The 25,846-nt window shown below is 45.2% G+C and overlaps 1 protein-coding gene across 1 annotated transcript in view; it reads left to right on the forward strand.

Moving 5' to 3' along the window:
* Nucleotides 1-7,533, forward strand: part of LOC147678113 (hydroperoxide isomerase ALOXE3-like) — a 310,576-nt gene extending 303,043 nt beyond the window's left edge. The window contains exons 13-14 of the mRNA XM_086945972.1: nt 4,802-4,972; nt 6,856-7,533. Of these exons, the coding sequence (XP_086802098.1) occupies nt 4,802-4,972; nt 6,856-7,035 (351 nt within the window). The 3' untranslated portion in view covers nt 7,036-7,533. The remainder of the gene's footprint in view (nt 1-4,801; nt 4,973-6,855) is intronic.
* The last annotated feature ends 18,313 nt before the right edge of the window (nt 7,534-25,846 follow it).

Raw genomic sequence — 25,846 nt, forward strand, 5'->3', positions numbered from 1 at the left:
GTCAGTGATTATTTAGCCATCAGCTCAGCAGGGTATTTCATAATTCATGCAGACCTGGTGCCCCTCACAAAAGGCCAGGTGGACTGGATTATGAGGTCTTGACTGGTGTCATCAGGACAAACTCACCCACGCAAACAATTTTCTAGTCATTCATTACGTTGGAGCGGCCACATCAGCTTTCAAGATTGGTCTCCCAGTTGAGCACATTAAAAAGGTGGGACGTCGGGACTCACGCTGTTATGAGCGCTACATTCGCCCATGATGGTTTTAACGGGCCATAGGGGATGGCAAGGCGAAACAGTTGGGGTTTTTCCAGAAGTGTTTTGTATATTGTACAGTGTTGTTTGCAGTGTTATAATTTTTCTACTCGAGTTTGATGTGTGTAATGTGCAAACATTATTAATTAGCATGTGAAAATTTGCATCCCTTTACTTTCACCAGGGTTCAAGGTGTGGGTGATCGGCCACTTGTACATTGCATGTGATGGCACAGTTTGCTCAACAAAGTGTACCAGAGACTTGCTGGGTGGGGAGGGCCCCCGAACATTTTGGTCATCTACCTTGGAGGCAACGACCATACGGTTATGGGGAGAGGGGCATTGTTACAGGCAATGAACGCTGATATGGGTGAAATCAGCAAATACATTGGTCAATGTGAGCTATAGTGATCAGAGATAGTCATGCGTAGGGTCTGGCAGGGTGCCAAGTCGGGGTGGCTATAGAACATTGCCGAAGAAGGGTAAACCACGCCATGCGCAAGTTTACGGAGCAGAGGGGTTTGGCTTCATCAGACATGGGCTAACACAAGCCAACACCAAAGGGTATTTTTAGGAGGACGGGGTGCACCTGCCTAAGGTGGGCATTGATCGGTTCTATTAGATATTGGAAAGGCGCTGGAAACATCTGGGTGCAAGTGAAGTAAAATGACAGCATTGGCGGAGTTACAGGGCAATATGGAGGTGGAAGGGTATAGAAGGGTACCTCTTCAGGAGCACGATAGGGGTGCCTGGATCAAACCCCAAGAGTCCTTTGGGCGTTATAAGCCTGAACAACCGGGGGCTTGCCTTGCAACGCTCTGCCCTTAAAAGGGCGTCAGTAAAGTGGTAGACCTGTGGTTCATGGTATTCACGGGGAATATCCCCTCATAGCTGGTAGCACCGATTGGGTTGGCCATGGTGCAATTGTGCTCTTCAGGTGGGCAGTGCGGTTTAGGTCAGTCACCACTGCCTGTCCTTGGATCGTCTGTTAGTTAACCCACCACATTGGCATACTTTGTAAGGAATAAACCTGCAGTAAACTTTTCCCAACAAAATTGTGTTTCAGGATTATTTATTCCAGTTGCATGCTGAGTTCTGCAAGGGTGTGGAGGGTTGCCTATATAGGCACCAAGAGGCTGTCAACTGCTCCCGCAGTGGCCCACCTCAAAAGGGTGGCCACCTCATTAGGCACGCTGCCACCCCCCTCGAGCCAAGGGGACCCTTGGGAGGAGTCTCCAAGTCTGGCGTGGACGTTGCATCATTTCCCGCACACGGATGGCAGGGCTCAGGTACTCATACCTGCTCCCGTCCATCTGGCGACCTCTTTAGCTCAGGACACGCCGTCTCCCGCCCTACTGCATACCCAGCCTGGGCTGTAGAGCACATCTAGGTAGGACTGCTTAATGTTTTCATTTGTGTTGCAGGTGTAGTTACAGGGCGACCTGGAGGTGGAAGGGTACAGAAGGGTACCTCTTCAGTAGCACAATAGGGGTGCCTGGGCCGAACCCCAGGAGTCTTTATTGCAGATCCCGGAGGAAAATCATTGGTGCCCCGCTGGTCCTTTTGGCGGTTGTAAGCCTGAACAACCGGGGGCTTGCTTTTCAATGCTCTGCCCTTAAAAGGGCATGAGTAATATGGCGGATCAGTGGTACACAGTATTCAAGGGGGGGAATCCCCTCATAATACGGCAACGTGTTAAATTTAAAATCTGTTGCACCGTCCAAAAGAGTCAAACACTACATCCCTACAAACCAGACAGATCCCTACGCTCAAGTAACCAATTGCTGATAAAAACCCCTCTTGTAAAAAAAAACAGACAGGGCGGCCGTGCCTTCTCTTTGGTGGGGCCCACCCTATGGAACAACCTGCCCTTCAGCATAAGACAAATTTCCAACCACCTTGCTTTCAGGAAGAAATTAAAAACCATACTGTTCCTTGAAACATAACTGGATCGTTCTGTTTACCAGATTTCAGCTCACTTACAACTCCTCCATATGCACATCTGAAACGAGCAAAGCGCGGAGATACCCCGTAAGGAGTCTATTCTTGGGCTATATAAGAAATTAAATAAATAAATAAAATAACTGGTAGCACTGATTGGGTTGGCTACAGTGCAATTTGTCTCTTCAGGCGGGCAGGACAGTTTAGGCCAGTCACTGCTACCAGCCCTTGGATCGCCTGTAACTCAACCCACCACATTAGCATACTTTGTATGGAATAAACCTGCAGCAAACTTTTCCCAGCAAAATTGTGTTGCATCATTATGTTTTTCAATAGCATGCTGAGTTCTGCAAGGATGGGGAGGGTTGCCTTTATAGGCACAACGCAGCTGCTTACGAACAGCAATAATCCTCACTCTTGCAGCGTGTGGCCATCTTTATAGGACTATGGCGGCCGCAACGTCTGCACATCACGTATGAGGTACAACTTAAAAGAGAGAATAATAACATAAAAACAAGTGCAATTTCTCTTCCTAAAGTGCAGAACTGAGGAAACTGTGATGCTTTATTCTACAGCATTTGAGAAGTGAAATAATGAACTTTATACAATCAGATAGTGCATGCACTAAAGCACTGTGTCCATAATTATAATCAATGAGCTTCCAAAGTCTCTGCTATCAAGCATCATAGCAGAAATCTCCTAGACTACATCACAGCTATTTTAGCAGCATAGCTATTTATTCCTTGCATGTTATAAGTTATTCACAATAGTTTTTTTGCTTTCAGTTGTATAGCAGGACATAAGCCTTACTTAGCATACAGCTTGTTCATGGATGCCAGAGAGAGCATGATAGGGGCACACTGGCCCCTGCCTTTACCATGATTCTGGCGGGATCACTTTGGCCATGGCCCCCTCCCAAGGTTACCTTTATGATCGGCTTGGGCCTGTGATACACCAAGGCTATACCAGGTTTGGCTTTGAGGCCTGAGTGGGGGAGTGCATAGGAGGAATAGTACTGATCTGCGAGGATGGGCCCTTTGATGTGCTTGGGACTGCTGGGGGTTGGCGACCCCCCCATCTATGAGAGGTTGTGTGGGGTATCGATTATGCTTTCACCGAGACCTATGATGTACACCATACTGGCCTCTGGGGTGTGTTTATCCACTTTTTGGAGTGCTACTTTGAGCACATTCTTCACAGTGAGATGATCTGACACCCTTCAGACTGCTCCCTGCAGATCATCTCTTTGGGCCAGTGACTGTGTGGGCATAATGCTGTTGGTGGTGTACACATCCGAGCTGATTGATGAGGACTCCTGTGCCTAGCTGGACATACTGGGCCTTTGCTCCTTTTGAGCCCTTTGCTTGGGCACTGCTGATCTTCTGTAGCACAGCTGGTGAAGGACCTGCCTTGTGCAGATGTGGAAGCAACCTCCTCCTAAATAAGTGGTGGGGAAAGGTGTGGCCCATTTACACAATGGAGAAATTGACTGCTATTATCCGGACCGGGTGGCTAAATTCAACGTTAAATGCCGCCCCTTTACTGCCCATATCAAGCACCAGCACTGGGCGGGAGGGCTTCATATGACAATGTCCAAGGGAATAATCACCTCTGATATCCACATTATGTCCGCTTCTGACCGTGTGGCGGGATCTGATGAAATGTAATGTCTGTGTCTGTGCCCATGGTGGGACAGCATGGCGCAGAATCGTTTATTCCCAAAATGCCCGGGTGTGGATGTTATGCTATTTCGTCCACTTTTAATCTCTTGTTTTTTTTTTTTTTTACTGAACAAGAATCTTTATCCCTGGCAGATTTGTAGAATGGGTCTTGTTTACTTCTTTTTTTGGGAATTTGCAAAATAAAATAGTTTAAAAAAACCAAGGGGCTAATTAGAGCACATTGTGTTTGTGACTTTAGAAGCTGACCCGAGGAGGTCCAGAGGTCTACCAGAGGGCATTGCTCTGGAAGGGGAAGTTCAAGTTTTCCTAGAAAAAAAAGACTTCACCAATGTGCCCAGTGCACTTTGGACAGGAGCACAAATCTGAATGTAGACAATTGTGGAAGCCTTTACTCATGGTGGGTCATTGTGCAGGTGTTTTCCTTGATTGCACCCTAGTAACCAGGCAACGTTTGGAAAGATGGCACACTACCAGCTGAGTATGGATTCCTCAAGGAGGAGACTCAATGTTTGTTGAATTACCCCTTGGTCTGTGATAATTCCTTGTGTATAAACTCTCGCTGATATTCTGACTCTTCATTAAAACACAGAGGGCCATATTATCAAGGAAACTGCTGATAAAGCGGCGATAATGGGCTTGATAATATGTGATTTGAACTTCAATCGAAACCCAGGTTAGATGTGTGAACTACCGCAGCTTCCTTGATAATATGGCCCAGACTTTTTCAGCCTCTCTAATGGTGATTGTATACCTAGCAATCACATTTGTCCTGCACTGAACTCTTGCCTTTTACAGTGAACTAGGTTTTTTATATGGCAGTCTGACAACCCTGGGTCTGGTTGTGCTATATAAATCTAATTAATTAAATGATTGCAGCCTTCAAATGTAGCTTTTTCTTTCTTTTGGGCTTGTGCCACTTTAGTTTGATTTCATCTCCTGGATGCCGAACACTCCTGGGACAATGCGCCAACCTCCCCCCAAGACCAAAGGCACGGCGACCCTGGAAAGTGTGCTCGAGATCTTGCCTGATGTGGGCGCTACTGCCAGCTTGATGTTGACTGTCAGGGTCCTGAGTGATGAGCCCGGTGACATGGTAAGCATTCCTTACTCTCCTTGTGTATGTTAGGAGTCTCGAGTTATGGATTAACAGTACCTCCTTGTGAGTTATTTACTTAGGAATACCTGGCATGACATTTTGTCCAACACTGTTTCTGTAAGGTGGATTGTTACATAGATAATTCAGTTTGATGGAATAAATAAACCAGAGAGGTGATTCACGCTTTGAATAAAACAGCTGCTTTTGCAATAGGAATGCAACACGCCAACAATAATGCAATTATGTTTGGCATAGTAACTAGGTAGAGTAATTTTCATTTTTGCACCGTGTGCTTCTTTAATTGTTCTTTAATAGACTCATGAGGTGGCATTTCAGAGTGGTTTTGGAAACAGTGAGTGTGGGACATTAGTTTGAAGCAGTTCAAGTGATGTGGCCTAGAATGGCACCATCAGACTCTGGGCCCTGTACCCTGTGGTTTGGATGTTGACAGCAAGTTCTGATAGTAAATTCCTGGAGGGGGAGTGACCTCTTTTTATGTGTCTGCAAAGGTTTTGTAGAGGGTCGAATTTTCGACATGAGCCTCCCATCTTTCTGCGAAAGGAAGTGGTGAGCTTGTGTCTTGGGAGGTTGAGTACGTTTTTGCAGGCACAGTTCTGAACCCTGTCTAGTGGGGAGAAGGGCTTTTGAGGGTGGGTACTGAGTAGCTAATCTAATTTACAAACTGTTACTGACTTAATTGGTCTTGGTGGTGTTAAAAATAAGACCTGGCTATTTCTCTTATATTTAGCGTGATCGCGTCCAGCAGTGTCTGTGATAATAGAAGAGTTAAAGTGAACCCCAAGGTTTCTGGCTGAGTATGAGATAGTCTAGGGGGCAGATTTACAATAACTGGTGCATCCCCAGTGATGCGCAAGTTATTGTGCACCACAGCACCGCCACCCATGGTGTGCCGCATTTACAATGCAAAAAACACAGTTGATGGACAGAATGTAGAACAATGTCATACATTCACCCCAGTACAAGGAACACATTTACAATGTGGCGCACCATGGGGCAAAAACAGCACAGATGCGTGACGCATTTGTGCCGTAAAGGCGAGGCATTGCTGGAGTTGCGTCGCAAGCGCGACGCAGCTCCAGCAATGCTCTAGGGGGCCCTATCTGTCCAATGCCGCGTCAAGCCTTACGCCTGCTTCAAGCAGGCGCAGGTTTTTGACGCAGCATTGGCCTAAAAGTGACTGAGTGAAATCTTGTAGATTTCACTCAGCCACTTTTAGGAGTCGTTCCAGTGCAGGAACACCCACCCCCCCTCTGCGCCTGAACGCCTCCTTATGGCGCAGGGCTTTACAATGTGACGCATCTTCCAGATGCATCACATTGTAAAATACCCCGCACCATGGCACATCTTTTGCGCTGCCGCTGCCTCACAAAAGTGATGCAACGGCGGCGTAAAAGAGGCGCAATGGGCTTGTAAATCTGCCCCTCAATGTCTTAATGAAAGTCTATCAACTGGAATCTGCGATGCCGGTGTGGAGGTGGAGAGAAAGTGAAGACCCTCAGACTTTGGGGGGGGGGGGGCGGGGAGGGGGGTGGAATTAAACAAAAGACATGAGAGCATTCATGGGTAGAGGTTGTAAAAGGTTACTATTTGTATAATCAGTGTAAAGACAACAAGAGCAGTTACAGGTGAGGTCATCAAGGAAGCAGGTGCATACTGAGAATAAAAAGTGGGCGTAGGATAGACCCTTGAGACCCAGAGTTGGAGGTGAGGGAAACAGGTAAAGCTGGTTTCATGTTTAGGCTGCCGTAAACCAACATGATCACTTAGAAAGCTTCCACCAGCATTTCTTGCTTTTTTTGTTGCCTCCCTCATACATTCTCTTGATTTATGATAATAAATGTTTCTTTTATTTTTTTAAGAGGCCTTTAGGCACATATCCTGATGAACTTTTTACAGAGGAGGAACCCAAGCGGTGCATCAAGGCCTTCCAGGAACGCCTGTCCCAGATATCTGCAGAGATTGAAAGCAGAAACGCATCCCTGCCTGTCAAGTACAACTACATGAACCCCAAAGTGATTGAGAACAGTGTCTCCATATAACTGCAACTAACCAAACAACCAGCATCCGACGCTCCTGCCTAGTCAGTAAATTGCATTTCTTGGCCCACATCCCACTCTGTTCTAGATTCTGACCAGTCAAGTATCAGCATCACTGGACCTTGGTGAGTGGTCACTTCAAGAGTTCCAGTGTTACAGGAGTAAATACAGAAACAGTCTGTTTTTGCAATAGGTTCAGTGAAGCGAGAGAGATAAGCATTCACAGAAAGTACGGTATTTTATTTACAAACAAGATCTAATTGGAATCTGGCATCTTCCAAACAACTGTCTTGGATGTACTTAAAAGATGAAGAAACCTAGAGATAACATTGAATCGCTGAGAGAAAGAGATGTATGTAATTGATGCAGACCTGTCACCATTAGAGAAATCACTGAACAAACAATATTGTGGAATACAAATGTAGGCACACTGCTTGTCTGTTCGTGCTTGTAAGAGACTTTAATAAACAATCTTTGCAAATTAATGACATGATCATAAAATGTGTCCTTTTCTTTGATCTATTTAGAAAGGTGTACTAGTTTGTACCCCTTTATTCCTGGTGTAGACCATTGATGGAGCAGATGTTGTTTTGGGTCTTTAATAAATGAAGAGGTGAGAGACCTAAGAACAAAGATTAGAATCAGGTGAATGTGAGTAGCACACCAGAAAGAATAAGACTATGCACATTTCAACCTATTAACTAGGAGAATGCGTAAAAACAAGCCTTGACAGAGATGAGCATAAATGCACATATCCAGAGTAACATATCTGCAGACATCTCTTCGCACCGGCGGGAATAGTTCAGGCTGCCCCCCTTCAAAAATCACCATTGTTACAAGAAAAACGTGCTGGTAACTAGTTAATATTTTGTGTACCCAATCTGACTTTAGCCTCTTTGCCATAATGATACTCATGTGTCAAGGAAATAAAGAACCTTAATATCTTTAACATTAACAGATAATATAGCTTGGTTTGCCTGATTGCTCCATCAAATTGTTTCATGAAAGTCTGTTGCAAATGTTTTTAGCCAGGGTATGTGGAGAAAAAAGATGCTTCTGAAAACAATAGAATGTCTCTTTGCATGTTTTACTAAATTGTCTTTTTCTTATCACTGCATGGAGACAAATAACATTTTGGACACAGGGAAAAAGAGGGAATATATCTCCCTACTTTCTCACCACCTTCCCCTTGTCTTTACTATCTCATTTTTACCTAATCTTTCCTGTCCCTTTGTATCCCTAATTCCAGTGTTGCTGTTTGGCTCGTGCATCTGTTTTTGGTTAGGGTTGTCCGTCCGATGCTTTTATTTATTTTATTTATTTATTTAGTGTTTTATATAGCGCGAACATGACCCAGTGTAGGGTGTCAGAGCGCTTTACAGTAGAGTTTCATCAGTCGTTTATGTTTCATACTTCAGTTTAGCATATAGACATATATACATTCAATAATACATTTGTCAGGCACAGTTAAATTACATGAGCATCTTTGATCATGATCCAGTGTGGAGTGACATGGCTTTTTTTTTTTTAAATAATGATTCATCCGTCATAATGTTTTACATTTCGGTATATCATAAAGACATATATACATTCAGTAATGCTGACCACTCTGTTTTGATTTCGTGCTCCAAATCATGTATTCCTGACCATGAACCAGGAAAGACCAAGTGATAGGTTTGATACACTTCTGAAATATGATTATACCTTTATAGTGTGTCACCCCGTGCCCCATTCCATGTTCTTAACCAATCCTGGCTTCTCCCCACTCTTCCTTTGTCCGGTGGCCCGTCACCTGTCCCTCTCGTGGGATGTTTATTTTTTTCTTATACAGAAGCTCATACTTGAGCTGATGTTGACCCTGGCTCACTCTAGATCTTCAGCCATGCTTCTGATGAGAATCAGTCTTCACTGGTAGGCACTTTTTTATATTATCTTGTGTGCTTATTAAACTTTACCTTTGATTCACACCATTCGCTAGCTACCATATCACCCAGCGTGTGCCTCTTGCCCCTCAGAGGGCTCGCACGCCATCATAATTGTAGGAAGGTGGATACCTGACTATGGTTACCCCAGATTTTTTGCCTAGTGTTTAGCTGGTTTTCGAATTAGTTGGCCTGGGATTCTGCTAATCAGGGCCCCAGGCTATCTGCTCTAACTATAAAATGGACTCCATGTACTTTAGGTACATCTCCAATTGGATATTGGGTCACCTTATGAGCCCCTGTACAGTGTACTATAGATACGCGGGGCATAGGTGCATTCAAGGCCTACCAGGGGCTGCAGCATATCTTTTGACACCCCTGGCTGTCCGTCCAAAGTGACACAACTGGCTGATCACCCAGCTGGGGCAAGGTCGTGTGATCACCCCTTGCTTAGATATAGTATTCCTATATCTAACCTTATATCTAGGCACATATACACCTATAAGTCACTCCTATGGCAGGGCTTAACAATCCTGGAGGCAGAGTGCTTGGTTTTATGTGAGATGAGGCTCTAGCATGAGCTGAGCCTGGCTGCAGCTTTCAGAACCATGTCCTTATAGCTGTTCTAGGATATAGCCATACCATATACTCTTAAGTGTATTATGAACCTCGCGGTTAAATGCTAACTCTGGTTTGGCTTTATCAAAACATGTCGTGTAAGGTGTCATAGGCTTTGGAATACTACCAGTTCTGGCGACGGGGGTAGCATTCCACCCTTCTAGAGGTAGAAGACATGTTGTTCCTACTAATCCCGGTTAAAGTTAACCAGAGCCTCAGCATCACAAAATGGATGCTGCTGCCACAGACACAAGTCTGACCTCCTGCTGCTGTCCTTCCAGTGAGGGAGGCTTGGACAATAGGTTTCCTGTATTGGGAGGTGCTAGCACCACCCCAGACAGGCTCTAGTGTATTGGGCAGGGAGGGCTGAAAGGAATGAGACACTGCCTGGGGCACACAAGGTGTCCCATGCATAGTCCAGTTCAAACCGGTGCTGGGGCACTCCAGCCCCAGCTCTGGCCGAAACTGGACAAAGGGAAAGGGGTGTAACCACCCCCTTCCCTGGTCCAACCCATAGGAGGGACGTAGCAGGTAATCCAGACCCTAAATTTGGTATATAGGTAGGAGCTGAGTCCCAAGACTTTAGATTAATCCTGACTGAAACTTGAAATGAAACTCTCGACCTTCGACGTTCTACTTGAAGATAGAAGACTGAAGAATCTCCCTTGTGGTCAAGGAGTGACCACCCTGCACAAGCAGGCGCCATCAAGTGATCAACGGTTTGCTTTGTCGTCGCTCCCGCCGGAGCCCGAACACAGAGCCTGACAAGACCCGGACTTCCAGACTCCCTTCAGCAGGATCCACAGCCACAGCAAAGCTGAGACCCGTGGAGGCGACGTGAGACGTGGGACTGGCCATCTTGGAAACCCAGCATATTGCTTTCCATGCAACTTCTGAGGTACCTTCGAAGTTGTGCCTTGGGGATTAAGAATCCCTAGACCCAAGCACCAACTGCACCGAAGATCAGCCCTCCACACTCCACGAGTTCTGCGTGGATCCCTTCTGCATTTTCCTGCTTGATGCATCTGTCCAGTCACTTGCCCATTGGCTAGTTGCCTCTGTGATGACAAAACCTTGAATCTACACCACTGGTCTGGTTGCTCCAGACTGTCCCTTGCTTCCCTGAAAAAGAGAAGCCCATCAGACCTTGCTGGTCTGATTAAGAAGCCATCTTTGATTCCTGCGTGCGTTGCCTTAGCCAAGGCTTGTTGAGTCCAATCTGGAAGCCGACACCACCGACAGCGAGAGCCTTTGTGGGACAGTCCGTTCCTGACTCCTGATTGTCGTCGAAACCTCTGGTCCACGTGGCTGCAGAGACAAGCTTCACGACATCACCTGATTGGTTTGCGACATCGCCTGGTTCCTTCCTGGTTCATTCCTAGTCACTGGCTAGTGACCCAGACTCTGTCCCCTCTGCTTTCAGGTACTCTTCATCCTTGATCCGTCCTTGGATCCAACCGGACACTTTTCTCCTGGTCGCATGCAGCATCTTTCTTCAAGGCTCCATAGGATTCAGCGACGAAACCCGACACACTTTGACACCTATGCACCCGCTTCCTGTGGGTGAGGTAACGCGAGTACTCCGGTGCTCCTGTGGGCATTAACTATCCTAGTGTCTAACTTTCAAGTAGCTTTCTCCTAGTCCATCCGGAAGTGACCTAAAAGAACTAGTTTCCAATTCTTTTATTCCCATTCTAACTCTATGGTAACTTGTGTGCGTGTAAAGACACTGCACACGCCTCCCGTGGGCCTCCTACTTCCTAACCTTTGGTAGTACAGTGTAGACCCAGCGATTCCCTAGGCCCTAGGTCTATCCTTTGTTCTTGACGTGGTTCTTATACCACTATTTTAGTATATGGTTTGACGTGCCCCTAGGGTGCTACTGTAAATTGTGCAACTTATTGTATGATAATTAAGTATCTTGTTATGTGCTTATGCCTCTGATCTCATAAAGAGCTCAGAGGGGTTGTTTAGAAATAAATACATATATATTTTATATATATCCTGTGTTGGTGTCCTTTCATTTGGTATTCAAGGGTTACATATGATAAAACAGCTGGCTTTACATGCCCTCAGAAGTTTTAGCCTAAGACTGCTTTGTCCATGCTACCTCTAGGATAGCTGGTCTATAAGGTTGACTTTACAACCATCACCATAAGAGTTGTTTGGACTGATGCAGGGTGCCCACTAGAATAGTGAACATCACATATCAGGCCAACTTCTCACAATCATCACTTCTTAGTTCCAGCTATTTCTTTCTAAGCCCTTCATCTCATATTAGCTGTTGCTCTACTCCCCCTGCACTTGCTCTGGTGGTTTGCATTTCCTTTCCTAAAGCTTCTGTTATAAAGAGATCCTGCTAGCCTACTAGCCCTTGGCGTCCACTCTTCAGTTCTGACTACAAGTAGGAGCAAGTCCAGCCCTTGGGATTTTTCTCCACAGGTTCAAAATCAGGTACAGTTCTTATGTCTTCCACAGCTGCAGAGGTGGTCTGGAGAATATAGATCAATTGTTTGTTGTGCGATTATTTAAAATCATTAAATTAAGAGCCCCAAATGTATATGTACATATAAGCAGCATTGCAAGTACTTGTGGAGGCTTAAAAAATGCAAGCAAAAATTTGAAAAGTTGATTAAAGATTTCTGTGCCTTTTTAATGAAGCATAAATATAAGGTTCAGATATTAAAATACATGATGAAAAATCTAAAGTGCAATTATTGCCCCTGAGTGAGCTGCAAGACTGGCCTCATAACCAGGCATGTAATCTAGTTAGGGACACATATCTGTGCTCCGTGCATCTAGACTAGCCACAAAACTGGACATGTAGTATGGTCAAGAAGGTACTTATCCATGCACAGTACATCTTAGCAAAGCTCAAATTAAAGTGCAATTACTAAACTGTTTCTCAAAGCATGGAGGGCTGATTTGAAATCAGGTAGTTCTTCTGTGTAGCAAAAACATGTTAGAACCACTAAAGGAGATGAGCATTTAAAGATTATGATGCCATTGACGGTCTATTGGGGCACAGCATCTGGTACATTTGTGGGTGATAACCAGACTGTTCTTAGGAACTTAAGGAAATGAGCCGCCAGCTGTGAGTACTCGTATTCCAGGCATTCTTCAACGGTTGCATGACAAATTTTGATGTTTAAGGCATGCTATATTAGGCACATCCTAAATATTTTTATTTGGAGCAGCATTTCACAAAGGTAAAGTATGTGAAGTAGTCATTCATTCTGCCTTGTGCAAATTCGCCAGCGTCTGTTATGCTCATCGAAATTTCTCAGGTAATACCAGTATAATTTCAATGGGATTAACCCCAATCACAGCCTTATTAGCTCCCACTTTAAGACCAGGCTGAACAGCAGAGAGAGATAGGCCTATCTTATTCCCATTTTTCCACAGGCAATTGCTACAGCATGCAATCTAATGTCCTGATGATGATCCTGCAATTTTATGTATGGGATCGAAACGTTGTCGACTCTTCAACACCTTAAACACAATCATAATTAATATTTCAAAGTGTAATGGTGTCTCTCTTCCTTTATGCTTGCCTAATTCTTGAAATATTTCAAGCATTACGTTTTGCATGAGCCTTTCTGTTTGTCTGTATCTAGCTTGACGCAAGATTGTGTTCCCACTTCATTGTTTGTCCCAATTCTGTAATATTAACCCCTTCCGTGCGGCCGCGATTTCCCCCGTGTGCGGCCGCCGGACGAACAGGGGCGGGCCGTGACGAACCCCAGCCGTCATCAGCACACGAGCACCGTAGTGCATGACGGCTGGGGTTCGTCACCAGCATGGAAGGGGTTAAAGATATTCCTGTCCGGCTTGACCGCGCAATATAGATCTAATTGAATTTCTATTTTTATTTCTCCTTTCCTATTATCCTTGTGAGGAACCACTGTGTTTATAGCTTTTTGGTGGAAAAACCATCATCATTTCCAGGAGGGTTGGTAGGTCAGCCAAATACAGGTTAAACAGGAGAGGTGCCATTATACATCCTTGTTTTAGGCCTTTGTCTGTCTTTATTTTTGTCAAAGTAGCCCATCCAACACTGACTTTTATTTTGTCCCACGTATCAGAATATTGCCTTGTGATGGCTTTTAGTACATTGTTTGGAATTCCCCGGGCATAGAGGGCCTTTATGGCCATGGTTACTTTGCTCAGGTGAGACAGGCAGAGAAGATTGTTCTCAATATGGCAGACATATTGAAAACCTGTTTGGCTAATCAGAATTAAATTGTTACCTCTGCCCAGTCTTGGAGCTCCCTGTTCATAATACTATACTGGCAATGCAGTTTCCTTCTGTATCAAGGATTGCAATTTGCCAGTATTTCCCAGGCCCTTTTGTGTAGTGGTACCAATGTTGAGCCCATCCATTCCTCAGGGACAGCTGACCCAATAGATATTGCTGAAATAAAGGGCTCATAACAGAGGGCTTGCTTTGATGTTTATCCCCCACTTGTTCCCTGCAAAGACTTGTAATATACGATTCCCAGTTGGTGGGAATGACATTGCCACCTGTCGCCTGAGACTTTGGAGTGAGACTTTTATTGATATACAGCCAGAATTTCATTTGGTCCTTTGGTTGTATGATCATATGCTATAAGCCCATTTTCTGGATACCTCCCCTCTCTGAGTGTAGAGGGCTTTTCTAGATGTTTGCCTTATTGTGGTGATCTGGAGTTGCAGCCATTTGTTCTACCCCTTGTTTCTACAATGGGTCTTCAGGGCTTTGTTTAATTGTCATTTTAAAGCGCCAATTTGATTTTTGCTACTTGTTGTCGCCATGGTATGGCCTGGTTCTATGCTGCTGGCATTTCTTGTTTGGATACCGTCTGCCTCCTTTAAATGGGTGGCGAGACTCTCCCAAAGATTTGAGTTAAGATATTGATTGCCAGCATCCACTTGTGTTTCATGGTCCTCCTTGTTTTCCAAGGTCCACTATACCCTATTAATGGGTGCAAGGCCATCTTGCTTTCCGATGAGGCCCGCTTTAGGGCGCCAGGGGTGCAGTATTGTGGCTTTGCAGCTAAGAATGGCCTGGTCTCTGGCAAATTCATGGTGACCTTAAATTTAGCTATAAGTTAAAAATGTGCCAAATACACCCACATATAGTCCAGGGTATCTATCATGAAGGCCCCTGGTGTGTCCCGGTTTCCGTCTAGCTTGGCTACATCACTCCCACCCTCAAAAATGCTACTGCTGACCCCACCGACCTTAACAATCTGCGTCCCATCTCTAATCTTCCTCTTCTATCCAAGGCCCACAAAAAATGCACATTGCTCCAACAGTGCAAGTACATTGACTCTTTCAGCCTTTGGGACACATTACAGTCAGGCTTTAGAAAGGGCTGCAGTACTGAAACTGCTATGCTCAACATTGTTGATGACATCCATCACTCCCTCGACAAGGGGGAGGCCTTCCTTCTCATTCTTCTTGACCTCTCTGCTGCTTTCGATACTGTTAACCACTTCGCCTCACTCAACACCCTCAAAGATTGGTTCAGCTTCAATGGTCCTGTCCTCGAATGGTTCACCTCCTTCTTTCAGGACAGAACCCAACACATTAAAATCGGCAATTGCCTCTCTAAACCTATTCCTGTCTCCCTGGGTGTTCCACAGGGTTCTATTTTCTCCCCCTCTCTATTTAACCTCTTCATGCAAGCCCTCACCTTCATTCTTAAGCAAGCAGGAATCAACTACCACCTCTATGCTGACTATACCCAGCTTTACTATAAAATCAAATCCCAAGCAGACATTCTGCACCTCAATGATGCCCTGACTAAGATTCAACAATGGTTCCATCACAATCACCTTAAACTCAACCCTAAAAATCTGAAGTCATTCTCTTTGCTCATAAAAACAACCGGCTCCCCATTCAACACTGGCTCTCTGACCTTAAAGCTCTCAATTGCTCTTTGTCCACCTCTAACTTAGTTAAATCCCTCGGAATAAGCAAGGACCAGAACCTCAGCCTTTCTCCCCACATAAAAAACGCAGCCAAAGGCGGTCTCTTCTCTCTACATCACCTCAAGAACATTAAACCATTCATCCCTGCTGATGACTTTAAATTAGTTGTTCAATCACTAGTACTTTCTAGATTGGACTATGGTAATGCCATTCTCTCTGGAACACCGAAAGTCCACCTAGCTCCAATCAAATCAGTCCTTACCCTCGCGGACAGGCTTATTTCGGATTGTAAGTGGTTTGATCACATCTCCCCCATCCTCAAAGCTCTCAAATGGCTTCCCATCGAAGGCAAATCAACCTACAAGAACGCTTGCATTACCCATACAGCCTTTCATCATCATACCCCATTGTATCTCTCAGACAAACTCCACAAAGTGGGCTGCTCTAGAGAAATGAGGAGCACAAATACTATCATGCTAGTACCTCCCTTGGTCAACAAGAAATCTACCCAGTTACGCGCCTACTATCTGGAACTCACTCCACAAAGATCTACGTTGCAACCCCTCCTACCTCAACTTCAAAAAATATCTCAAGCGGCACCTTCACAACAAATACTGGAGTCCTTAATCCTGCCACCTAACAGGGTTTCACAACCTGCCCATGACGCTGCTATGTTCTCACCACATTACACCTGACTTACGACCACCTCTCATTCTCACATATACTTCCAACCTCCCCCTACTAGTTCTCTTATAATCCCTTCCTACTCCTACATGCTATCTCCTCTCCCATCACCCTCCTCAGTTCTCCCTACCTCCTTACTCCCCCCCATCCCTGATCACCCACGCTAGCTCAACTATCCAATTCTGGTTATGGACTAATTGTACTCTTTATTTTCATGTCCATGTAGTTACAGTTCTTTGAATTTTGTTCTTATTATCTTGCACTTTTCCTTTTTGTACAAATGTTATGTTGTAATTTGTTTCTCTCCCAAAACCTTGTAAAGCACTGTGATAACTTTGGGTCTAGACAGCGTGATATAAAACCATTTAAATAAATAAATAAATAAATAAAATTTCTGGCGCTACTTTGATATTTATGATCCAGAGGCCCAGTTTCATATTGTGCATTGATTGGCTGTATGTCCCAAATCTCATGGTTAAGACCTGTTGAGCAGCTGTTAAAGTCGTCCTTTATTGAGTTGGTGTTAAAATCGCCCATAATTCTCAACCTTTGCCTAGGAAGAAACAGCTAAAGAGACTGAAGGAAAGGACTGACACTTGCTATGTGCTCTGGGGCTGGCGTGCAGTTTGCTGCTTTAACCAAGGAGAGGCTTAAGGGACTTTGCTGTGTGCTGTGTCACCCTGCTTGACAAGAGTTTGCTGTGTGCTGTGTCAGGAAGTAACTTATCCCCAAGGGCCCCAGGTGAGCTGGCTCCCTGTTGCTGGAAGCTTAGGAATTCAAACATTTCCAAGAGAGTCTCAGCGACGTTGTGTGCATGTGCTTGTTGGGATGTATGACGTTACAATGCATACTTTTACCACGCATACCATTACAACGCGGTATTTACAACGAATACCGTTACAACGCATAGCGCTTAGAGGTGCTGGATAGTGGTAAGTATAATTTTATATTCCAACTCCAGTCCCCATGGACACTAGGGAAGGTGTTGGATATAAAATTATACTTATTCCCTATCCTAGAGCGCCCCCCAGCGCAATGCGTTGTGATGGTATGCGTGGTAATGCCTGCGTTGTAATGGTAGTGCGTGGTAAAAACTTTGTTGTAACAGTTGTATACCGCTTGTTGCAGCCTGAGACCCTCGTAAGAAGTGCCCTGTGATCATGGGCACCTGTAGTCCAAGTGAGGATCAGCGACGCTGTGTACCTGTGCTTTGTGCAGCCTGAGACCTTCTTGAGGATTGCCTTGTTATCGTGCACACCCAGAATTCAAGTGAGTCTCAGCGACGCTGTGTGCGTGTGCTTCGTGCAGCTTGAGACCTTCATGAGGAGTGCCCGGTGATCATGCCCCCGAAGCTCAAGTGAGTCTCAGCAACGCTGTGTGTCTTTGTCCTGTGGCAGCCTGAGCTCTTCCTAGGAGTAGCGACCCAGAACGGCAGCCAAGAAGGAGCTGAGCCACCGGCCTGAGCCCGCCATTGCCAGAGTGGGACCTCGAGCCAACCTCGTCGAGGGAGGATCTGAGTCCCACTGCCTGGAATTCACAAAGATTGCATCGGAGGCCTAAGTCGCTGGAAGCGGAGAGGAGAGCAAGTTCACGCCCCCCCCATTGTAACTTGTGTCGATGCCTGGGGTGAGGTGCGGGCTTGGAGGGAGATGCTCTCGGACTCTCTCATTCCGGCAGCTCCAGCCTCTGCTTCGGCTCGTATCGTACCCTGTACTTGCCAAGGGAGTGGCAGTACCGGGACTGGAGTGCGGGGCTGCACTTTTTGTTACACCATACCTGTGTTGGGGGCAACTGTTGACAGAGGCTGACTACGAGTCAGAAGGAGTAGCGGAGAGACCGCCTAAGGCACCATGATCGGTGCTGGAGTGTATTACACATTGCATTATTTCTGCATAACAAACTACCTGATTAGCGTATTACGCATTACATTGTTTCTGCATACCGCCCTACCTGATTAGTGTATTATGAGTTGCATTATTGTTACGTTGCAAAGTGTCTGATTCTAGCATTACAAGTTGCATTATTGTTACATTGCAAAGTGCCTGATTCTTGCATTACGAGTTGCATTATTATTACATTGCAAAGTGCATGATTCTAGTATTACGAGTTGCATTATGATTACATTGCAAAGTGCATGATTCTAGCATTACAAACTGCATAGCATTGTATTAGGACTGCAGTGGAACATTTAGAAGTGCTCATTATTATCGCCAGAACAAGGGCTGGCTGGCCTAACAATGAGCCTAGAGGGTATTACAAATATGCGTATGTTGGATTTATATCGTGTGGTCTTATCGTATATCTTTTTATATAAATTTATACTTGTTTTTATGAAACTTGTGTGGAGTCCATTTGTGGTGTCATCATTGGGTTGGCCTGAGCGTAGTTGCAAATACTTTACACAATTGCCTTGAAGATAAGCCTGGCTGCTCGTGCCAAGCTACCAAGGGAGTGAGCAGGGGCTATCTGAGAATGTCAAAGTCAAAGAGGTTTATTGCATAATTAATTAAAATCATTACAATTTCCACATGTCAATATTGTGATACGAAAAATAAATGCTACTAAAAAGAAGATTGAACTCTTCCATTGTTAAAATGATTACACAATTTTAAAACAAGGTTCCTCAGGTAAGTTCCCACCGGCATTAAGAGGTCAGAATGTTTGGTACATATTAATGCAGGGTTTACCGGTCTTAGGGATCAGGGCAGAGTTATTACACCGCTTATTTCATCATGTCCTTGTTCCACAAGACTTAGGCATTTATTCACTTCTGCCATGAATTTTATTCCCCAGCATGCTAAAATGATTGAACTCCCTCCTGGTCAGCAAGTTACCGCTTGCCTACAGGTGCGGATTTTTAACTCGTTACTGATCTGTTTCAATAATCTTCGACGTTGCACCAGGAGAGCCGGACAAACGCACAAAAAATGGGCTAATGATTCCATTTTGTAGCCACAAAGTCTACAGCTCTCGGTCTGGTGTTTCTCTTTCCAAGAAGGTGCTAAGTCTTTCGAACTGTGCATACCCATCCTGTAGGCTGTAAAGGCTCTTTTTATGTGCGCGTTAAAATGCGAGGTTAAATATGCGTGTGGTCGACCAGCTGTGAAGGAGTTGATTATAGTCCAACCATGTCTCCGCTTGAGCAGTAACGTTTTGTGCTCTTGAAAAGATTTCGACCTTGCTGCCTTATTGGCTAGTCTACTTATTGTTGCTTTGTCCGTCACAGTTTCCCAAATTCCTTCCAGCCCCAGCTCTTTCACGCAGGTTTTCAGGTATTTTCCCCAAGGACAAGGGGTTCCAGTTGCTCCTTGATTTTTTATGGCTTCCCAGTTTAACCAATCCATCGAATCCGGATCTGCAGATCTTAATTTGTGACACAGTTTTATGAAGCCGCTCATGCTCCTATATTTCTGGTTTTGCAGACCGAATTCCAGCCTTACTTGCGGAGCTGAAGCACTCTTGGGGAGGTTAAAAACTGCTTTATAAATTTTTGTTTGGAGCTCGTTGAGCAGGTCTACTTCCTTGCCACACCAGGTGACGAGTCCGTAAGATAATGATGGTAATATTTGTGCTGACATGACCTTCAGGAGGTGACTGTAATTTGGGCAATTCATTTTTGCTTTTAGCAATCAGTACGCAAAGATTAGTTTTTGTGCTTTTGCTCGAATTGCAGTTTTGTGCTCCGTTAGTTTTGCTCCCTGGGATATTGTTACTCCAAGATATTTATACGAGCCTTGTTCGTTCACCTTTGTCCCGTTAAATTACCATGTGTAACTAAGTTTTTTTGGGTCCACTAAACGTACTACTTTTGTTTTTTCTTTGTTTAAGTCCAATCCTTCTTGTCTTAGGTATTCTGCTAAGATGTTTAAAGCTCTTTGTAAACCCACTGGAGTTTTACTCAACAGGACAATGTCATCTGCATATTGCAGACAGGGAATTCACCGGTTTGCCAATGAAGGTGGATGCACCTCATCTGTGTCCAACACTGTTGCGAGATCAGAAAGGAATAGATTAAAAAGGGTAGGCCCTAGAACACAGCCTTGTTTTAGGCCCTGGAATGTTGGTATGTTCCTCGTTGTATACGCTCCGTCTCCCAATTTAACCTTTGCCCATGTATCTTCGTGCAAAGCTTTTATTGCCTGTATTAATTTTAAAGGCGTCCCCCAAAGCTGCAATTTTTCCCATAGGCGCTCTCGATTTACTCTGTCAAATGCAGATTTGATGTCAACAAAACAGGCGTATAATCGTGCGCCCTTTACTGCTATTCTGTCCATTAATACTGACAGGCAAGTTAAGTTGGTGATTGTCCCCATGTCCCTCCTAAATCCCGTCTGGAACCAGGGGATTCTCTGAGATTCTTCTATCCAATCTTGCAGCTTAAGGAGGATACAAGAGGCATAGAGCTTGGCTTCCACATCTATCAATGATATAAGTCGGTAATTTGTTGGGTTGCCATGGTCACCTTGTTTAAATATTGGGTGAATCACGTTCCCCTTCCATGATGCAGGAACCTGTATGTCACGATAGATTTGGTTAAACAATGGTGTCAGGATTTCTGCCCAAAATACCGGATCATGTTTAAAGATGGCATTGGGCAGACCATTCGGACCTAGTGCTCCTTCAGCCTTTAGCCTAATGATGATTTTACACAGTTCCACTCTAGTTGTCAATTCTGGGACTATCATTTCCTCTTTCGCGCAGTCCTTTATCCCGGTCCTTCTGAGCCTGTGTTGTAGGTTTCCAACTGGCCATTCTCTGCTGTATTTGTTGCCTGCGTATTATTTGGCAGACCAACTGTTCTTGTGCAGTAAAGGGATTGCACATGTTGAGACCAAGCGTCGGCTCCTACTCCCGCTTCCTGAAAGAGTTTTTGTCCTTTATTTAGGTCGTTGATGATGCCCCAAATTTCACGACTATTGGGTTGTTTTCCGGCACTTAACAATCTATTCCAAAACTTCTCCTTGTAGGCTGATTTTGCAATGTATAAAGCCTTCCTGTAGGTACTTCTGGCTTCTGTCAGAACCCCTTTGTTTGTTGGTAACCCCAGCTTTTTATTCCACGCAAGGTGACGGACAACATTTGCTACCCTCCTTTTCTTTGTTCTCAGCTCGTTGGAAAACCAGGGCTCCTTTTTAGCGGTGGACTTACTCCGTACACCTGAAGTTGCAGGAAATTTGTGAAGAAGGTCCAGGACCAGTAGCTCCCAATTTTTTACAAGGTCCTCCTTTTTTTGCATCCCTAACTCGGATTTTCTAGCCATTGCGGCACGAAGAATTCATTCCAACATTTGTCCTCTCCATTTTATTTTCTTTAAGTTGAATTTAGTGGCTTGGTGAAGCAGACTTACTAATTTCGGTGCCAAGTTTAACGCAATGTTTAGGGAGGTTATTTGGGGGAAATGGTCGCTTTCTGATCGTTGGACAATTTTGAAGGTCTCAATGGCTGGGATTAATTCGTCGCTTACTATTGTATAGTCTATTGTTGAGTGGGCCCTACCACTCAGGAACGTAACGCCTGCCGGCCTGTCCCCCGTCGTGTTGCCGTTTAGAACTGTCAGACCCAGAGCTTTTGGGTCAAAGACTAACCTAAGGCCTCCTTTGGGCAGTCGCTTGACTTCTTTTGCCCTCAATTTTCCATTGAGATCACAGTTAAAGTCCCCTGAGATTAATAGAGGACATCCTTTATAAGTTTTTTCATCGTTTTAATCAGCGACGTCAGGCACGTTTGTGAATGTGTCCTTCCTTTCCCTGACGTGAAATCGTGGGTTCCTATTTGCCCTAAGGTACCTAGCTCAGGCAACCAGGGATCCATGGTCTAACACCACTTTTTAATTTCTTTTTTACAGGACTGAATAGTTGCATTGTTAGTTCCTATCTCTTTGTAAACCGCTACAAAGAACCATACCATGAAGCCCTCTATCACAGGAATGAGCTACAGCTATGAAACAATCATAATCTGATTAAATAGATCATTGTGCTTTGAAGAAGATGTGTCACATATAACCGCTAGCCTCTTAGCTGTGGGGTTCCCCAGGGTTCCTCCCTGAGTGCCATGCTTTTTAACACTTATATGGCGCCTTTGGCAGAGATAGTCCTTCCATTCGGCATAAAGATCATCACCTACGCAGATGATACCCAATTGGTGGTGGCATTAAACCACCCTGAGGGATCATCTTGCTCTCTAGGCACCTGCCTGGAGGCAGTATCCGAATGGATGGAACTATCTCACCTTAAGCTAAACGGAGACAAGAACGAGTTGATGTTTTTGGGCAAATCTCCTTCTCCCTTCTCGGCATTCCTATGGCCGACTTGTCTTGGCCCGATGCCTGTCCCAAAGCAGAAGATCAAGAGCATTGGCATGTGGCTGGACAACTCCCTCTGTTTTAATTACCAAGCCACTAAGCTTTTGGCTTGATGAGGATGTTAAGGAAAATCCTTCCTCAGCTCCCCTTCCAGGCGAGAAGGATTATGTTGCAAGCTCTCATACTCTCCCGCCTGGACTACAGGAATGCGTTGTACTTGGGCGCCCCACAGGCGACCATCTAGAAACTACAAGTGATCCAGAATTGCGCGGCCCGCCAACTGCTCCAAATTCCTCGGCGACAATCAGCAAAACCCGCTTTGAGGAATCTCCACTGGTTCCCAATTCAGGCCAGGATACAATTCAAGGCCATGTTCCTGGCACATAGAGCCATTTTTAAATCCGGCCCGGTTATCACCCATTCCCTGGTCACCCCTTACCAACCTTCTAGGAGACTTTGCTCCATTTCCGCTTTCCTTGCCACCACACAAGTACGTCGATCTAGGTGGGGCGGATGTTCTTTCTCCTTGAATGCATCAAACTTCTGGAATTCTCTACCCCCCACTCTTCGTAGGGAACCAAACATACAGGCATTCCATAAGCTTCCAAAAACCCACCTTTTTAGCATTGTGCACTAATGTGATGTGCTTCTCGCTGTCCGGTTCACAAGCGCTATGAGGCCTCGTGGTAGAAATGCGCTATAGAAATTTAATTTCATTCATTCATTCATCTTCCAACTGGTGACCAGTGCAAAAAGGAGTATATTTCTGTCAGTCAAACATGCAGTATTCATTCTAGTTAATGCACACATATAGTGTTAGTTAGAACTTCAGTATGTTAGCTTCTTTAAGATAAGGATCTTGTAAGGATTGGATTCGGATCAAATACATGCCCAAGCACTCCACACAAAAAGTGGTCCACATTTGCTTATTACCATTCGCAAATTACTTTTTCAATGTCTTGGCCAAAAATGCAAAACTGGATTATTTACAAAAAGCATTGGCCATGTGATTAAGGATGTGGTTTAAAACATGTTGCCTTAATTCCTGTGCCTGACAAGTATCTCGGTAGCTCGCTGTGTTTTGTTGTTGCTTCAAGACTGTGGGGCAGATTTACAATAACTGGCGCATCCCTGCATATCAGCAGGGATGCGGCAGTTATTGGGCGCCATGCTTCCGCCACAATGGATGTGCCGCATTTACAATGCGGCGCACCATGGGGCAAAAACGGCTCAGATGCGTCACGCATTTCTGCCGTAAAAGCGATGGATTGCTGGAGTTGCGTCGCAAGCACGACGCAGCTCCAGCAATGCTCTGGGGGGCCCTATTCTTACAATGATGCATCAATCCTTACGCCTGCTTATAGCAGGAGCAGGGTGTTGACGCAGCATAGACCCAAAAGTGACTGAGTGAAATCTTGTAGATTTCACTCAACCACCTTTAGGAGGCGTTCCTGCGCTGGAATGCCCCCCCACATCCCCCCCATGCAGGAACGCCTCCTTTTGGCGCAGGGCTTTACAATGTGACGCATCTCCCAGATGCGTCACGTTGTAAGTACCCTGCACCATGGTGCATCTTTTGCGCCGCCGCTGCGTCACAAAAGTGACGCAACGGCGGCGTAAAAGGGGCGCAAGGGGCTTGTAAATCTGCCCCTAAGTCCCCAAGTTCACCATTAGAAGATGAGCAGAAAGAAAACCATGAAACACATGTCAACCAGGGAAGCCATGATCTGAGAGGGAGCAAAAATTCACATGCCTTTTAACCTTCTGATGCAGTATCAAAGTCCAAGTTGATTCAGTAACTTAAGAAAAAAAAGTGTAAGCATCTTTAAAAAAATAAGAGGGTGGGGAAGCAGGAGCACCAGGGGAAGCAACACTAAGGGTGCAGGGAGAGGGATACATTAAGAGGGAGCTGGGGAGAAGCAGGGGATGCATCTTCATCACAGACCCTGAAAACTGGCATGGATCTGGCACATGGTAGACACCTCTGCTCCATGCCATGTGGACCCAAGAAGCACCCCGAAGCATGGAAACACCTCAAAGAGGAGATCACTGGGTATCAAAAAGGAGGAGGTTCTCAAAACTACTTCCATACTCAGACACGATCATGTTAAAACTGAGGTACCGTGCACTGGAAATGTCCAGATGATCAAGTCATTGCTATCCTGACCAAGATTTACTTTTCTTTACTTCAGAAGGAAGTATATGTTCTACAAGCATTTTAGTACTGCAGCTGACAGCACAGATGCATGCCCACCCCTTCGACATGGTGATTCGCCTGCACTCCTGTGAGCAGTGCAGGCTGGCTTAGCAGGTCCCTAAGGAATGGACGCTGTACAGCTCCACCAGCAAGGGGAGCCAAGAGTATTTTATTGTATCGTAGCTGGGGGCTGCAAATAGGGCTATTTTTCTAGAAAAGACAAAAACAGAACTCGTTTATATATATCCACTGATAACCCTTTTACCATTCCCGTGAACACATGCGAGCTTATGACTGCAGTTAACATTATTTTACCATGGCATTATGGGGGACAGAATTAAACCTGTGAACCTTTGATGATGAAAATAATTATGCAGTGAGCGTATTAACCTAAGGGGCTGTCAGTCCAGCTGCAGATCTCTCTCAAGAACATAATTGCCACTTAACTTTTGGTTTCCTAACTTCACTGAGATAAAAAAAAAAAGTCCAACGTTGCCAGCCCTTCTTGGGCAGGGATTAGTTCCCACTGGTGAACCACAGCAGAATATCAGTGAGGCCACTTCTGCTCTGCAACCCTGCTCAGTCTGCATACATTACCTCCTCGTCCGTCTTCCTCGCCACAGTATATACATATGAGCCTCCGGCTCCACACAGCACTCCAAGCATAAAAACAGCGCTCTAGTCTCCATCTACCTCCTCCAAGATGGCCCCCAGTGGCTCCAGCCAATCCCATAAAGGATACAGAGATACCAACTCGACCTGTTCTTTTTTTCTGCACTACCCGAGTGCTTTGTTCCCTGATGGTTCAGGTGAGTGGGGCGGGGGTCTTGCTTCAGCAACCCCTTATGTCCGTGGGTATTGGAAGGGGGAAGTTAGTCTCTATTTTTGATGTTTCGCTGCTTATGTTGTGTTTAATTTGCATTGGTTCCGCCCTTCTTTGCCGGGCACCTTGTCCTGCTCTAGCGGACTTTCGGGTGCTTTGTGTGTTTGCAAGAGCGTAGGTGTTCTCGATTCGTATGGGGGCCGCGCCTTCTCTTCCCGCCGAGCGGGAGGTTTATTGTTTGTGTGGCCCCCTGCCGACCGCGCGTCCTGTTCCATGGACTTCGCGAGGTCGGTTTATTTCTCCCATTGCCATGCCTGGGTTTCATTTCGCGCTTACCTATTGCCATAATTGTTG

The sequence above is a fragment of the Lissotriton vulgaris genome, chromosome 12 (assembly GCF_964263255.1).
Source record: "Lissotriton vulgaris chromosome 12, aLisVul1.2, whole genome shotgun sequence".
In the NCBI taxonomy this organism is placed as follows: Eukaryota; Metazoa; Chordata; class Amphibia; order Caudata; family Salamandridae; genus Lissotriton; species Lissotriton vulgaris.